The sequence below is a fragment of the Eptatretus burgeri genome, chromosome 16, assembly GCF_056783735.1.
Source record: "Eptatretus burgeri isolate ZD-2024b chromosome 16, Ebu_testis_v1, whole genome shotgun sequence".
NCBI classification, from domain to species: domain Eukaryota; kingdom Metazoa; phylum Chordata; class Myxini; order Myxiniformes; family Myxinidae; genus Eptatretus; species Eptatretus burgeri.
Window position 1 is genome coordinate 756192 of NC_140976.1, and position 18362 is coordinate 774553.

Consider the following 18362-nt stretch of genomic DNA (forward strand, 5'->3'; position numbering starts at 1 on the left):
CTGGGGAACATATTATCTGGACCCGGAGTCTTACCGACTCTCAGATTACTTTGCTGTTCCTTCACTTCCTCCACTCCAACCTGGATCTCCTGTAAAAGCCCTTCCTCACCTCCTCGATAGATACTCTCAGCTGTTGGCAATTCTCCTGACTGTTCTTGTGTAAAAGTTGAAGTAAAATACCTGTTTAATAAGCCTGCCATCTCACTTTCCTCACAAACCACTCTCCCGGTGCTATTCCTCAATGGGCCCACACTGGTCCTAACGTGTCTTTCCCCCTGATATAATTAAATAAAGCCTTGATATTATGTTTAACATGCATAGCCATGTCCTTCTCATTCTCTCTTTTGACTTGCCAAGTTATTTTCTTCACTTGCCTCTGTTTACTCCGATAGCGATGTCAATCTAGCTCCAGTCCTGTTATTTTAAACCTAATAAATACCTTCTCCTTCTCCTTAATAGCATTCCTTATCTCACTGCTCAACCACCCTCGTCTCTTTCTGTTTCGAGTTTTACACCTCATTGGAATGTACTTTCTCTGCACTCTCCACATTTGGTCCTTGAAGGTTTCCCATTGCTCTGATGGTGATTGTCCTGTCGTTACAGTCTCCCAATCGACATCACCCAACTCTCTCCTCATACCCTCAAAGCAGAAAAAAAGAAAAGTTTTCCAGCAGAAAAGCCATTTGCATAAAAGACAAAGCCACCTGTGTACATCCGTGTTCGGGACGAGGGTCCGTACAATTGACCAAATTCAACGTAAAAGTCCTGATAAACTGCACATTCATGTTTTAGTGTTCATAATCAGGTTCATGTTTTAGTGTTCATGTTCAGTGAATGCAGGCACAGGTTAAGGTTTTTGACCTTTATGTTGAGGTCAACTGAGGCTAAAGTTGATGACCTTTAGCCTCCTGACCTTAAAAATAATTGATGGTTGAATTCAGTCACTTGACATGAAAATCCTGTTCACATTTCTAGTCAATCATATGAAAATTGAGGATTGTTGAAATACCACCAATGTGGTTGACCTGTGGCTGATGTTGATCTCAAAAATAATTGGTGGTTGAATTCAATAAGCTGACATGAAAATCCTGTTCACATTTCTAATCAATCGGATGAAAATTAAGGATTTTAGAAATACCACCAATGTTGTTGACCTTTGGCCGATATTCACCTCTTGACCCATGTTGATCTCAAAAATAATTGGTGGTTGAATTCAATAAGCTGACATGAAAATCCTGTTCACATTTTTAATCAATCAGATGAAAATTGAGGATTTTAGAAATTTGACAAGTTTGTTGACCTTTGCCCTCAGAAACAATAGGCTTCTTGCTTATGACAAACTCGACCATGTGGGGAAGTTTCATGAAAATTGGTTTAAAATTGTGACCTGTCGGCGATAAACATAAACAACACAGACAAACAGAATAACACCCACAACCAACCAATATACTTGAAACCTTCATTGATTTTTCGCAAGTAAAAAACAGACAGAGGTGAGAACAAAACCCCAACCCACCTTTGGTGGTGGAGACAACGAGAACAGCACTATTCAGAGAGCATACCTCCGCCAGGTTGAAGTGTTTAGGTTTTGTTTTACACTCATCGGCTGGATTTTAATCCGGACCTGAACCAAAATCTTATCATTTCGTCCTTATCACATTTCGATCAACAACTTCTTGAAATATCCTGCTCACAGACAGACAGACGGACAGAAAAACATAGGGGCAATGCACCTGGGTGCTCATCTGGTAGTGGATGGATAAGATAACCAGGGAACCACTGGTAGGCATGGAGAACCCACAAAATATGTAACAGAGAAGAAAGTAAATAACGATGGATTTCTTTTTTAATGCTGTGAACAAACTTTGGTCAAGATTGTGGTCAAGTTTCATCAAAATTGTGTGTGCTTCTACAAAAGAAAACAAATACATATTTTGGGGACCAACTCCCCCGAAGAACCCTTAGACCCCAATCTTTTTAATGTTGTGAACAATCTTTGGTACATCCCGGGTGACAAAGGTTGTGGTCAAGTTTTATCGGAATTGTGTGTGTGTCGTTTCTGAAAAGAAAGCAAATACCTATTTTGGGAGATATGGTTTCATGGTTTCACATTCGTACAACAAGGTGTTCAACAAGGTGTACAACAAGTTGTACATTCGGTATTCCGAATCGTAACAAACGAGAGGAGGTGTTTGCGGAATTCGAACTTCTGCATGCTCAGCTAGTCCAGCACGTACCAGTATCCAATGAGGCAAACGAAGCACTTCAAGTCAGACTCGCCGATCTCACTCATGCTTACTGTTGGATTCCAAACGATTTGTCTGATTTCCATATGCAGCTTGATTGCCTGGTCACAATATGTGAGCTCAAATCCAATGGTGAAATCCAGATTTGCAGACCAGATAAAGGCTCCGGCATGGTTATTCTTTAAGAGTGACTCCGTTGAGAAAATGGTTGTGATTTTGAGTGATATGTCCAAGTTCCAACATCTGGGAAATACAACTGAACGTGACCACACATCTCATTTGGATAAACAAATGGTGAAAAGACTCTCCGACTCTCTGGAAAGTCCTCTATCTCTTTGCTGATGACTCTACCCTCTGCCATGACATTCTCCACTCTTGTGACGAACACCTCTTCCCTCTCTTCATATCTTGAAAAAAAAAAAATCACAAACTGGTCAAACACTTTGAATATGTCTCAACCCTGAGAAATATCTATCTATAAATCGATACCTCTCTCTGAGCATACTGCAAACCCTTTGAACAGCTTCCTCAACAATCTGCTCGAAGAAGTTCATTCACTCAAACTCTTGGGTCTCACTCTCAGCTGTGTTCTCTCTTGTGAAAGCCACGAACCCCAACTCCCCCTCCCCCTCCCCACCAACCCCACGAGGTCCACCACCAACCCCTTTCCGGTGAAAATTAATAAATCCCCAACCACTGCTCACATCGACTCATTTGTTCCTTTTTTTCCTGTCCGTGGTTCAATTTCATCCTTCCCTCCAGGTGTTCAAGACAGCTCTTCACTACAATCTCAAATCATCCCCAATCCATCAAAACCCATGATATTTTCTGCACCCGTTAAACCAACTAAGACCCTCCCAAAATTTGGCTTCTGTATCCATCTTGTCTACCCCTTGCGGCGTTATCCACAAACCTCATTTGTTCATTTCCTGTATCCCTTGTTTCTCCGTCTGATCATTTCCTCTTTCTCCTGCTGTTCCATTTGTTATGTTGCGTCCTGATCCATTTTGGGTTCAAGCTCTTCCACGACCCTCGACGACGTGTACAAAAAACGTTTTTTTTATATATATATATATATATATATATATATATAAACACACACACAGTATCTATCTATAATTCCAGGTGTGTGTGTGTGTGTGTGTGTGTGTGTGTGTGTGTGTGTGTGTGTGTGTGTGTGTGTGTGTGTGTGTGTGTGTGTGACCGCTGTTTCTCGACAACCAATGGTCCGATCTAATTGAAACTTGCCAGGTATATTGCTGGGGCCCTGAGGATGTGCATTTTCAAGGTTTGATATTAGTCGGACAAATGCTTCCCAAGTTACGGCCATTTATTTACCAACCAATGACATGACATGTTTCTGCGTAGGCGTGGCCGATGGGGAAGAGAACCTCAGCCGCGTGACCCGTAATGGGTCACAACGTACGGACTTCCGGACAGTGATGACTTTGTGTATTCTAATAATTTCTCGATTTCTGATGCGCATTTATAGATAAACACAATGCCCCAATTTTTACGTCGTTTACGAGAGCGAAGGAATGGCGTGTGTGTTTGTTTGAAAGTTGTTGTTTTTTTGCACGTACGGCACGCGAGAGCAAAGGAACGGCCTGTGTGGTTGTTGTTTCTGGCACGTGGTTTGAAAGTTTTTTTTTTGCATGTACGGCCACGCACGTACGGCCACGCACGTACGGGAATGCACTCGTTTTGATAATGGCAACAATTATCACTTTAATGTAAATCATCAAATACGATGTTTATTAAATGAATGAATACAATGTTAACATCAATAAATGAGTGGAAAGTGAATACAAGGAAACAAATACAATGTTAATGCAAACAAGTAACAAACAAATACAATGTCAAGGTAAATAAAGAAATAAAGAACGTAAATAAAGTAGGATGTTAAAGATAAAAAGAAATGAATGACCTCACACATCTGGTCACAAAAATTCAAACACACACAAACACACACACACACACACACACACACACAGTATCTATCTCTAATTCCAGCAGCAGCAGAGCAACCATCCTCCATATGTGCACATCGATTGATCTTCGAACCTCTCGGAGCCAACCGGTTGACAAATCAAGAATGGTTCCCAGCACTCTGGAGGGGCAACTTGGTCGAGAATGCCTCACTGAGCAAACGCATCACCTCACCGTGCCCCTTTCCAAGGTTGGCTTTCCGTGTCTCTGCATACTTGTCCTTCACAAATTGTGCAAAAGGTGCGAGCGGTGCAGCACGGCAAGGTGTGCCCCCTGGACTCTCGAGCCGCAAGCTTCCACCACACAACCCGCACTGAAACCGGTTCACGTCCAACGACTTGGAATGTCGGCCGATGCTGCAGTCATCAGAGGGTGAAACGTACAGGTTCAGTTACCCTGGAGTTTGTCATAACAATGGACATTTGTTTGGAAATAGAATTATAATTTCAGTTCATTTTACGACACACAGATGAGGTCACTTCACAATCTCATACATCCCAAAATGGTTGTTACTTGTAACTGATCATTAAACTCATCATCACGAGTTACCTGCACCAAGGAGGCAGATCCACTGGTATACAATAAATTGTTGTTGTGCGAAGGTTTGGGGGTGGGGGTGGGAGGGGGGGTTGCCGTTCGTGGGGGTTGCCTTCTCTGTGAACCGCAAATCCAAAAACTTTGGGGGTAATGGGGAAAATAGGGTTCAGGACCACAGCTTTAATTGTTTTTTCTAAGCTGTACCGTTAATTAATGTGTTTGTGCATTGTTTTTGTGATGTTTATTTTCATAAACAAAAGCGTTATCAAGAACATAAAATAAAGTGTCTTATTATTTCCGATGCAATCTGTGGTTACTGGATCCATCATTGCGAGCAGCGCAGCTGTGCCGCTGATGCAGTGCCTCGTTTCCTGCGAGCAGGTACTCCTTTCCACCGACCTCCGAACGATGACAGGCTGAGTCAACCCACCTGGTGTTATTAAACGGTTCGAAAGGGGTTCAAACTCAAGACCGCAAGATTGTAAGGCAGCCCCCTTCACTGCTAACTCAACATCAGGCTTATTTTCCTGTGTTAAGAACATTAAGTTTAGTTTTCTTGAGATAATAAGATCATAAAAAAACACTTTTAATAAAGACGATGACAAACTTTATCCAATAATGTGATGTTGATGATGATGATGATGTTAGCAATGATAAAGACGAGTTGATGAAGATGATGGTGATGATGATGATATTGGAGAGTTTGACGAGGATATTGTGTTGACGGAAAATTCGTAAATTAATTTGGTGAATAAATCCCCATGAACATTTCATCACCGATGCACATGACCATATTGGCGGGCTCCTCTTCACTCATAATACACAATCCCACGTGCCATGCCATCTCATGCTACATGTCGATATGTAACATGGTTCTTGGGAGTACGACGAAGGCAATTTATGTGAAACGGTCTTCAAGTATATAATTCGATTTGAATAAAGATGTTAAAAAGGTTTAAAGGTGTGTAGATAAAAATTCCGGTTTGTACCACCATTTTCTCCAGCGGCTATTGCATCACCCTATTGAATGCATTCCATTCGTTTTTCATGCCTATTGTATGTGTCCATTATCTTCTTCAACTCCTCTTCCCTTTATAAGGGGTGAGGTCTGATGGCACCAAGCTTCTGCCCTGCCATCACCACACTACCCCTCCACCTGTCTCTGTCCACAGCCAAGCCTCTCCACTCTCCACTCTCCAACCACCATCCTCCCATCTCAAACCACGGTCAACCTCCTTACCTCGTACATTGCTCCCTCAACCCATCTGCTGTCGTTGCCGTTCTCTCTTCTCCCATCCGTACCAAGTGTCCAGCCCATCCCAGCCAGCATTTCACCAATCACCCTGTCAAGCTCATCTGCACACCAATATCTTCCCTCTGTTCATCCATTCTCCTTCTATCCCCCCTGTTCATACCCACAGTCCCCCTGACCCAGTTGTTCTCACACACCTGCAGCCTCTGTTGTTGTGTGTCTGTCAGTGCCACCGTTTCCACACCATAAAGGTAGGCTGGTGTTACACATGACATCAGATCCTTCCCTTTCAATTTTTTTGATGTCTTTACATCTGCCATTCCTCCTTCCACCTTCCTCCATGCATTCATACCGACCTGAACCCTCCTCCACACCTCTTCCTCGGATTTATCATCCCCGTTCCCCAAAAATATTCAAACCTATTTCTCTGCCTGATCTCCTTCACCTCTAATCTGATATTTATTTTCTCTGCTGCCCGACCCACATAGCCTCTGTCTTCTCCATACTCATCTTCAGCCCGTGCTTCTCAAATGCTTACTTCAACTCCCCCAGTACTTCCTGCATCTCCTGCCGACTCCACCACACATGCCAGATCGTCCACATGCAGAATCCTCCCCCACTTCCTCTCGAGCTCACCTTCCTGCTTACCATATCCATCACCAGGAGAAACATGAATGGGCTGAGAGAGATTCCTTGCCTCAAACAAATGTTCACACTGAACTCAGATGTCCCAGGACCAACCAAAAATCTTCCCTTTATTCCATTGTACATCCCTTCCACCAACCGAACTTCTGCTTTCGGCACTCCCATCCATCTCAGTGTAACCATCACCATCTCTCTCGTGACAGTGTCGACGGCCTTCTCCAGGTCCACAAATCACAATGTCATCTCACCTTGCACCTCCAACCTCTTCTCCACCAGCTGTCTCAGCACCTGTGTCAGAGTGGCAACCCATCCAGGATTGTGCCCAATAGCCATGGAGACTGCGAAAGCAGCACCAACGCTCTGCACAGAGTATGGTCCTGATGGATGGATGGATGGATGACTCAGCACCAACATCCACCCTGCTGCTCCTCTCTGATCCCCATCTCCACACTCTTCCTTATGCTCCCATCCAGCATCCTCTCCAGCACCTTCATAGCATGATTTAGGAGCACAATACCCCTGTACTTCACTGCGCATTGAACATCGCCCTTCCCCCTCCATATCGGCACAATTAACCAGAATTGAACCCTCTCTCATACAGACATTCAACAGCCACTTCGTCCAACTGACTCCAACTTCTGCTGCAATTATCATCTCTGTACACACCTCATCATTGCCTGGTGCTCTTCCCTTCTTCATCCTCTTCAATGCCGTCCGCACTTCGTCCTCTGTGATCTCCACAAGCTACACTTTCCACTCTACCTAACATGGTAGCTCCAGCTTGCCGTTGATTCCTTCCTGGTTCAACAGCTCTTTGAAATATCCTTCCCACACCTTCAATACTGCCTCCTCTCTGTCACTTGCCTCCCACAACCATCCTTAATCACCACCCCCCCCCCAATGAAAATGAGTCGAGAGCCTAACGGATTTATTTAATGCGGTGGTGGTGCAGCACAGAATAATGGCCAAATGGCCTCCTCCTGCGTCAAACCTCCTTGTTAAGATGTATTGGTTTCGTTTCAACGTGGTCACAAACTTCACCGCAACCAACAGACATCATCATGTTTTGTATTTGTGTGCAGCAGTACAATTGAGCCTTTACGACATGCAGCGTAAAGACGGCACTTCCATATTTTCTGGGAAGTCCCATATGGGAGGGAACGGCGCTGGGAAAATCCAACATGAACAAAGGATACTATTTCTGTATTTCCCGACAGACAGACAGACATCCTCCTGCTCGGCAGACATCTGATCACAGCAACGCGCTTGCAAGCTTTTGTACCCGGCTAACTTCGACAAAAATCCCTCGTAATAAAAACTACCGTTGGAGTAATTCACATCATCATGGTCATGATGCGGGAGCATTGCACCGCACGCAGATAAACTAGGTCAACAAACTAATCGGTACGTCGGAATAGCACCTACATTCCCAATAATTGTGGAATGTTTATCCGACGATAAAAATACGGAAACCTCCGTATCGGGTCGGATATGGATTTCCGTAAACATGCGGAAGAGTTCCACCCGTGCAATAATACGCCAAATTATTTCCTTCCAGCCAATCAGCCTCATAAGGGTGAGACCGCATGCTTTAAGGCTGTTGGGTCTTGGCACAACACAGGCATTGCAATGCTGCTTGGCAGGAACTTATAACCAAGTAATAAGTGAATATTCCGAAGTTTACTTCGCCTTTACTCATCCCCAAGTTATTTACTCATTCAGAAAATGGCAAAATCCGCAAACACGTGGAAATTTTTCATTCCTGCATGCATAAACGCACAAAACCAATTTTTTTTTAAAAAACATAGAAAACACATGGTCAGCAAAACGAAGATTCCACTAAAATATGGAACTCTGAATCACAAAAAGTGTGTGTGGAAAGGTGTGCGAAGACGTGGTGGAGTTTGTGAGGAAGTACCTGTTCTGGCAGCTTGTGCAGCAGTAATTAAATTTGTAACGGATTTGGTACGAATGACAGCGCGTAATGGGAGGTAGCTCGGGATGGACCAAGCAGGCCTTGTTCGCAAACAACTGCCACATCTGGCCATGACCACCTCGAATGCCGTACAGCAACCACGAAGCCGCGTGACACATCTCGTGAATGAGGGTGTCGCGCAGTCGGTCTAAGGGTAAAAACCAACAATCCACACTTAATGAAGAGTTGTTTGCACCTCCTCACAGTCACAGCACAAAGTCATAACAGTTGATTCCACAACCTTGGGCTCCAAAAACATCCTCTTTCAATCTCATGATCTCAATGAAAATGTTTGAGGACTTTTATTCCCAATTATATCCATTAAAATGGACTTGCTTTCCTGCCAAGTAAAAAAATTCCTCACATGCAGGCACATGTCTGTCCACGTCTGCCATTTTCCCCTGGATAACAAATAGCATTTTACTTTTGAAAGTGAAAATCATCTCCGTGTGATGTGGAACGGTCTCAAACTTTCAAAACAAAATTCAACACCAACACAAATTGCTTTCAATTCTCCACAAAGAACACAAAGTAAATCGGTTTTCACACATAAAAGCCACACGTACCCAACGTTCTCAAAGAGTTTGCCTCATTTACACCATGTTCACACGATAAATAAAACGTGCACACCTCGCAGGGACGTACCAGCTGTGTCGCACACCTTCTCAGAGAGTTCGATGCGAGCAGATCGAGATCTGTTCTTTCCCAAATGCAACCTCGAGATGCAGTTCCCAGCCGTCTTACGGAGTTTTTGGTTCCACGTCACTGGCATATCATCTGGGAGCTTTCATCATGAGAAACAGGAAAGTCTGAGCACCCCAGTGCACCATTCCCCAGGTACCTTATTCTCTCTCTGCACCTGACACCTGAACCCCCTCACAACCCAACCCCCACTTATAACCCCCATCTTCTCTGAAACACCGACCCGATCAATCTTGGCTGAAACCATCAAATAAGGTACTCATACAGCAAACCAGGTGAGAAATTAGTTCATTCTCTTCCATAATTAACTATTTTTATTATTTTGCTTGTCTGGATGATTTTCAGATGTTGAGAAATCAGCAGAATTAAATAAATTCACTCGGGGTGGGGATGGTGGGATGAAGAGTTCATCAAATGCATCCAACAATGGGGGTGTTGTCATGAAACGTGTGGGGGAAGGGTGGTGGTTGTTGTTAAAAAGAAAAATTAAGAGAGTCATACCTTGCCCTCAAACACGGAATCGTTGTACAGGCAGTAGAGCCTCACGGTGAGATCTTGACGGGATTGATGGAAATGTCGGACGACAAGCGATGACTGTGACACCATTTCTAACAGGAAACATCCAGGGAACTTGCACAGTCTGCATACGCAAGTAAGGCGTAGTAACATGTGGTATCGTAGTCACCTTAAATCTCACGATGCTCAGCGACCATCAAAACAAGGCAAGTTGGGCCTGAAATTGGTGCACAGCAATTGGACATTCAAATGTATGGAAATAGATTTACTTACTTCATAAAAGTACAAAGTGATTCAACGATAGACTGGTGGTGCAATGTACCCCACGGAAATCAAGCGAACAGACCCCCTCATAGTAGGACAGGCAAACAAGTACATTAGATCCACTTGGGAATGACCTTTGATGGATTCCCATTGGTACGCGTATTATCCACAGAGTAGGTTTCCAAAAACATTGCCAAAAAAACAAAAACATATTTAACCTCAAACGACAACGATCATAGACTAGAAGAGCACTCGGTAGAGAGAATACCTCCGCCAAGCAATGCCTGACCCAGGAGAACACCGATGCTTGTGGTGGGTAATGCTTTTGTATCGTGGGTAATCGATGCTTGTGGTGGGTAATCTCCCAATGTTTTATTTAATATCACACCACATTACGTTTTTGGCCCCATCTCACAACGGTGAAGAATTACCTTGAAAAATTAAATAAATTCTCATATCAGGATCTGGATTCATATCTTCACCCAAATCAAATCAAATCGTCCTTGTCACACACCTAACGCGTCCATCAAGTTTCGTCCGAATCCGTCCACGACTTTTTGAGATATCGTGCTCCACATCGTTTTTGGCCCGATCTCTCAATGGTGAAGAATCACCTCAAAACGTATTGTGTATGTTTTATAACTAAATGTATTTACTTAAGCAAAAGCATGAAACTTAACTTTTTCTCCTGTTCGGACGATTATATCGAGTTAAGAAAAGATTAATTTTCAGAAAGTGGAACTTCATTGAGTGTGATGCCGTGCTCTGTTTTTGGAGAAAAACCTCCTTTTGCAAGCCATGATGATACAGTCCACAGGGTTTCTTTTTTTTGGCAGCGACTTACTCAGTTTGCTTTTTCACCAATTTGTGCGATCTGCTTTCAAGACAAAATATTCATATAAATATACCAATAGTTGCTGTAATGTATTAATAGGACATATATATTTTTGCTTTAAAAATGTTTTTCTCAAAAACCACTTGTACAATCAAAGCAAAACTTTTGGAGGAGGGGCTTCCCGTAGAAACTATTATATTGACAACTCTGATGTCATAGGTCATATGGCATGACAGCTATATTGAATTAAAGGAAAAAATTTGGACATAATTTTCTCCAAAATTGCTCAACGGACAAAAAAAAAAAAAAAAAAAACTAAATCGAAACTTGGCATACTTTGTCATCAACTCCCAATGGGGTCTATAGGGCGATAACTATGATGTCATTGGTGAAGTGGTATTCCAGCCATAATTGTTTGAATTGAAATATCTGAAAAATCTGAAACTTCTTGTTTCTGATCGATGACCGTATGTGGGTGAAGAATTAAATTCATGACGTTCATAACCCATACCAAGAAACGATGTGACATAATAGGGTGTATGGATGATACGGGAATATGGGCCATAATAGTAGCATGTTCATTGTTCAGGTCACAATGGTATTTTTGTTCAAAAGAAACGGATGAGGGGAGACTATGCACTCAACGAGTGCCGTTCCAGTTGATAATTGCTATTGTTTTTTGGTTAAAGATAGTTTGTTTATGATTGGTATCATTTACGAGTTTAAAGATAGTTTGCTTATGATTGGAATGGTTTGAGGTTTTTTTTCTTATTTCATGTGCAACCTGAGGTTGCTGATTGCATTATTACTGGGAGTGCAGCTGTGCCGCTGATGCAGTGCCCTCTATTCCCAGTAAGCTGGTACTTATTTTGTCAACCTTGGAAGGAAGACAGGCTGAGTCAACCCACCTGATGTTATTTAACAACATGACAGGGGCTCAAACTCAAGACCCTAAGACCTTTAACCAGCCACCTTAACCAGTAAGCCAACACCATACTTGGTGTTGCAATACTCAACGCCATTATTCCATCTGGCCAAGTTACCATCCGTGGCCTCAGGCCTTGCCAGCCAACCACAATCATGCAGGTCGGCAAACCGAGATCCATGGTGACGCCCTCGCAAATGGTTTTACAAAGATCATGGATGTCAGGTGGGCTAATAACATTTGCCGGGGCCCAGATAAGGGATGCGGAAACATCAACCGGACCACCCCATCATGATCGCCTTTAAGAAGCTGTGCCAGCAAGTGGTCCTTCCTCACAGAGAGAATGGAACCTGCATGCGGCAAGTATGCAGGAGGGAGGCAAGGGCTGCAGGCGACCATGTCATCACACAGGCTTTCCAGCCATGCTGCAGGACAGCAATCGCCTCGGCCTTGGGAAGCATTCCGAGAGGCACATCTTGTATCAGCTGATCACACATTCTGGCAGCCAGAACATAGGCTTGTCAATCGGCATGTACATATGATCTGGCGGAGCACTGCACATTCCGCTGAAGCTCTGGGGTCAACTCTTTGAGCGACCTCGTTCAAGAAGTAACCAAGACCAACATAAACAAACTATCTTTAACATTAAATCAATCACGTTCATTTGCAAATGAACTTTAACTTTTGAAACAATGCAATCAGCTCTCTCATCCAAGGCTTGGAATTTATTTCCATAAAACAGGGTTTGTAATTAGCTGACATTAGTTTGTAATGTGCAAGGCACAAGTGTTCCTCTCACCTTCCAATACGATCATCTTGAGAGGCCTCAGAAACCACGGGTTTGAATTCAGTCGCCACATCACTTGCAGTTCTTTTCCCTCTCTTATTGTGCCTGGGTTTCTTCTGTGCGGGAGTCGAATGGGGTCGAGCCGGTCGAGTGACCGGACATGTGAGGGACACCGCGAGAGCCCCACGCTCTTTTAAGTTGTTTTTTTGTTTTGGTTGTTTAAGTGGTAGAAGTCGAGATGATTCTCCGTCTAAGAGTAAATGACCAGTGATGAAAAAGAAACCATGGCGGGCAAAATAAACTGAGAAAATGAATCCGCATACAGAAGAGCATGACATCTGTGTTTTTCTGTGAAGAGATAAAGCTCCACCAATTTCATCTCGTCACATGTAAATATTCAGTTTCATTCACATCGGACATTTTCACAAACTACTACCAAATGGTGAGCAGATTATAAACAAACAAGTAAAAAGAGTTTATAAAAGTAGATTTTCAGTAGAATGATACATCTTGTTAATGCAGTGATGAGCGAGTGAAGTAGTGGAGGAATTGTTGTCACCTCATCTAAATTAAAAAAAAAACATGCAAATGATGATAAACACTCCCCCTGGATGCTATTCGAGACCATGTGACCACAATTAGTGAGGGAGAGGAAGGAAGGATAAGTGGGTGTAGCAAACTAAAATGACACCAATTTGTGCTTGTAATATGGAAATAGGCTTTTTGGGAAAGACCTTATATTTTTTTTAATCGTTAAATCATGCAAAGAAGGAAACTTTATTTTCCTGTGCCCATATTTTTTGGTCACAATCATCAAATGCTAAACAACCACCAATGTGTCTCCCACAATCCTCAGCTTAAACCACAACCCCATTATCTTGATCACTTACTTTTTTTGTTGATGCACCCGTGGTGGGTTTCGTGACCCCGTTCCCTGCTACCTCGGACGAGACCAAGCAGCCGAAGATGGATGAACTGACAAAGATGGATGAAGTCAGTCCGACACAATTTGCAAATTTCCCAAAACAGATTACTGAAGGTGGTACATCCTCCTGCCTGGACGTCATGGTAATGTCCAAATGTACATCGAAGATCTGCTGTTCCTTCTCTGTCACTCTTGACCTGTCCATACTATACTAAGGAAGCAACCTCAATGATACAGGATATGTCTGCTCACAAAGGACAACCAGAAGGGATTGAAATCTTCCCTCTCTCAAAAAGGATTGCACCATCATCTCCACGGCACCTGATGTTGATTGCACAAGGGAATACGTTGATAAAAGTCTACTTTCTCTGATTAATCGGTTGAGCCCATCCCATCTGTGACTTTCCTATCCATGCTGTAGACTCTTGTACACTAAATCCCGTGGGGAGGTGGTTGTGATTGAGAAGCTTGCTTTCTTAATATGGAAAGCTAACTCGACTGAAAGCAACTTTCATTCATTCCGTAAAGCTCGCAAATAAATTCGTCCATTAGTGTAGTAGAGAGTAGAAAAATCGTGCAAATTATGATACAAGCATCAAATTTGGCATTTCTGTTCTGCAGGACTTCCTGATCAAATCTTCCCAATTGGCCATTTGAAAATCCAAATCTTGAAAAATTTGAAAAAAAAAAAAAAAAACTTCAAAAAATTTTGAAGTCACAGCTGGCTGAAATTCTTGAAGCGCAAGTGAACATCCCAGACAGAGAACCAAGGGGAGATGCAGTCATCATTGATGGCTCAGCACTTATCAATGCCCTACCTCTACGCACTTCAAAGATATTTGATGACGATGCTGAAAGAAGACATCATCCCAAAGGTGGAATCCCATGATGCCAGGTACGTGAGGGTGGACGTAGTGTTAGATGTGTACAAGAAGTAAAGTCTGAAGTCTGAGGCAAGGTCGCAAAGGGGGCAAGGAATCAAAAGAAGAGTGACAGGAACCAGTAAGACCCCAAGTAACTGGAGAAGCTTTCTTCGAGATGACAGCAACAAGAATGAGCTGTTTCACTTCCTTGCGGAAAAGATGTGTGAAGCATAGACGACAAGCACAGTCATTGTCATAAAAGGAGAAGATGCCATGAGCAACACAAGGAAGTAACTGGATGCTGTGTCTCCATGTTGTCATGAAGAAGCTGACACTCGAATATTTGTACACGCCAGGGATGCAACGACAGATGGTCGCAAGTCCATTATCATTAAGGCTAATGACACGGACGTACTAGTCATAGGAATATCTGTACTGCCATCCTTACAGGAACTAGATCTTGAGAACATGTGGATTTCCTTTGGCCAAGGAGCCAAGGTGTGATGGATTCCAGTCCATGAGGTAGTTTCTGCAATAGGGCCTGAGAAAGCAAGAGGGATCCCATACTTCCATGCGATCACTGGATGTGACGTCGTGTCTGCCTTCCGCGGTAAAGGGAAGAAAACTGCATAGCAGACTTGGAACGTCTTTGATGATGTTTCTGAAACATTCACCAATCTCAGCCAGCATCCAACATTGATTCGTGATCTTGACTTTTTTTAATTTTTTTCAAAATTTCGATTTTCAAATGGCCAAAATCAGGGAGATTTGATTAGAATCCCCTGGAGAACAAATGTGCCAAATTTGATGCTTGTACCATCATTTGCACGATTCCTCTCAGAAATTGCTGTTATCTGCCTCACAACATCCTGAGGAAAGCCAGAAAATATCATCATACAAATGTCAATAATGAAGTGTTCAAACAGTCTCCTTCTTAAAAGTCATGGTGGCACCTTGTCAGGTCTAACTCTCCCCCCCTCCCCCCATCCTTTCCCTCATCTGAACCGACCGTCCTGCAGACTCTTCCCGAGGTAAGGCAGAATGTTTACAATCTCAGTTTGCCACCAAATCTCGTGTTCCCAACCCCTCCTGTTCTGTCCACATCTTAAAATGATGTACACACTGTCTACTAGACTCTGTCCTCATCTAAAGAGGGAGAGAAAGTTCATCGACAAAGACATAATATTTTCAAATACAACTCCACAGACATCCTCCAGCTGCTTATAAATGACAATACAACCAAAACCACCTCGATAAAAATAAACATGGGGCAATGCACCTGGGCGCTCACCTGGTCGCTGCTGAAGAAGATAACCAGGGAACCACTGATAGGCATGGATGACCCACAAAATATGTTACGGAGAAGAAAGCAAATATCTATGGATTCTTGTTTCATGCCATGAACAAACTTTGGTACATCACGGGTGATGAAGGTTGTGGTCAAGTTTCATCAAAATTGTGTGTGTCGTTTCATAGAAAAAAGCAAATACATATTTTGGGGGGCAACCCCCCCTTACATCTCCTTTGCGCCTGATTTATTATAATGTCATGAACAAACTTTGGTACACCATGGGCTGTGAAGGTTTCAATGAAGTTTCATCGGAAATGTTTGTGTCGTTTCTGAGAAGACAAATATCTCTTTTGGAAGAGCAACCCCCCCCCCCATGAACTCCCTCCGTCAACTGTCCACCCCCCCCTCCCCCGAGACCCGGATCTTTAAAATGCCGTGAACAAACTTTGGTACATCACGGCTGATGAGCGTTGTGGTCAAGTTTCATCAGAACTGCATGTGTTGTTTCTGAGAAGAAAGGAAATACCTATTTTGGGGGACAACCCACGTATACCCCATGAGGGCCCGATTTTTTTAATGCCATGAACAAACTTTGGCACACACACGGTGATGAACATTGTGCTCAAGTTTCATCGAAATCGTATGCGAAGTTTCAAAGAAGTTGAATGTATTTGTGGGCGGACGACGCGCATTGCCATAAGCTACTGACAACGATGTTCCAGGTGAATCAAAAATAATGTTTAATGTTCATTTTTATTCTGATATTTTTTTTTTTGAGCAAATACGTAAAGATTGGTATTTCCATGAGCAAAGCGATGGTCTTACTTCTCGTGGTTGTGAAATGAACAACCAAGCAGCTTGGTGAGTGCTCGCCAAGTGGCTCAAGCACTCAAGCAAGCACTCCAATGGAACGCCTGGCTTGGCAAACGATTACCGATTGCCATTGCTGGGAAAACCCGTGCACCCGGAAACACCCAAGCAATGTCCGAATTGGACAAATTAACACTTTTTTTTTAGCAGTTGGCATTGCCGCTAAGTTCAAATCTGGAGCTTAAATTTGTAGTTCTTTTTCGTTTAAGATATTCCCAAGGTTCTGGCATGAGGGGAGATGACAAAGCCACAAACGCTGGCATCTCCGGGCGTTCATGAGCATTGCAATGTACCCAGCGATCCATATCCATGATGAGCAAGGCATTCGACAAAGTTCGCGAGTAAAGTGAAGAAAAAAAACTTTAACTTAAAGAAATTGTTGCGGCCTGTTCCAAGTCAAGGCATGGTTGAGCAGCTTCAGACTCCAGCAAGAAAACTCAGGATGGGCCTTAAGACCCCATTCGGAGCGAAGTGGCCGAGGATCGCCTGATAAAGGACGTACTTAAATCAAGCTGTTAATTATCTTCAAAAGGGATGTTTTAATTAACCCAAAATCCCACTCTTGAACTTCCTTGGAGGTCCCTCAGTATGCATGCAAAGTTTCAAGCTGCTAGGTTTTATGGATTTGGAGATATGGGACACACACACACACACACACACACACACACACACACACACACACACACACACACACACACACACACACACACACACACACACACACACACACACACACAGCAAAGCTGCACAGTTTCGTCTTTTCCTGATCGTACATTCCTGAGCTTCTTGAATAAAACTGTCACCCTGCAGCCCCACGACCAGTCCATACCCTCAGTCACCCTGAAATTCAGTCTTGTAAAGAGAAAATAAAAATAAACAAACAAATAAATTAATGAATAGGTGAGGAAACACTGAGCTGTCCCTCAACATGTTTACAGAAAATCTAAGCACGTGAACATACCTGAAGTTGCAAGAACCGACAGTGCAGGACGGTAAAATTCTTCATTTCCAGACAACTCAATGTGATCTTCCACAATGAAACAGTCGAGGCTGTGGAAGAAGGAATAAAACTGTGACGCGGAAGTGCTCACTCTTCATTTCAGAGTCCAGTTCCCACATGCACACTGAAGAGTATAAAAATAAAATTATATTATAGTAAGGTTTACAAAACTTGCAGAAGAGGAGCAGAACCACCAAATCAAGCACCATCCTCGGACAACAACGAGAACGGCACTCGGTGATGCACATACCTCCCCAAGCAGAACAGTTTAGGTTTTCTAACCCACTGATGGGTTTGATCTGCATCTATCTGGACCTGAAGCAAAATGTCATCAGCTTGTTCTTATCAACGACCAAACTCATCCACAACTTTTTGAGATATTATGTTACATTTCGTTTTTGGCCCAATCTCTCAATTGTGAAGAATCACTTTTATAAATTAAAAATAATTTATTTTATCCGGATCGGGATCTTCACCCAAAATCGAATTGATTCGTACTCGTCACATGTCCAACCTGTCCAACAAGTTTCATCTGAATCCATCCATAACTTTTTGAGATATCCTGCTGACAAACAAACAACGAAGAAGAAGAAGACATCGTGACGAGCACGAAAATTGCAAAATCCTGAAAACAAATTTGACTTCAAAAATAATTGGTGGTTGAATTCAATGACCAAATATGAAACAACTCTTCAAATTTCAAGTGAATCGGATGAAAATGGACAATTTTAGAAATTAGG

General features: G+C 42.9%; 1 protein-coding gene across 4 annotated transcripts in view; it reads right to left on the minus strand.

Moving 5' to 3' along the window:
- Window positions 1–3981: 3981 nt before the first annotated feature.
- Window positions 3982–18362, minus strand: part of LOC147010296 (uncharacterized) — a 60624-nt gene continuing 46243 nt past the window's right edge. For all 4 annotated transcript variants that reach the window (XM_085860707.1, XM_085860708.1, XM_085860706.1 and 1 more), the window contains exons 8-13: window positions 17584–17672; window positions 12686–12923; window positions 9848–9986; window positions 9275–9428; window positions 8588–8792; window positions 3982–4591 (exon numbers count right to left, since the gene is read on the minus strand). In XM_085860707.1, coding sequence (XP_085716833.1) covers window positions 4336–4591; window positions 8588–8792; window positions 9275–9428; window positions 9848–9986; window positions 12686–12923; window positions 17584–17672 — 1081 coding nt within the window. In that variant the 3' untranslated portion in view covers window positions 3982–4335. The remainder of the gene's footprint in view (window positions 4592–8587; window positions 8793–9274; window positions 9429–9847; window positions 9987–12685; window positions 12924–17583; window positions 17673–18362) is intronic.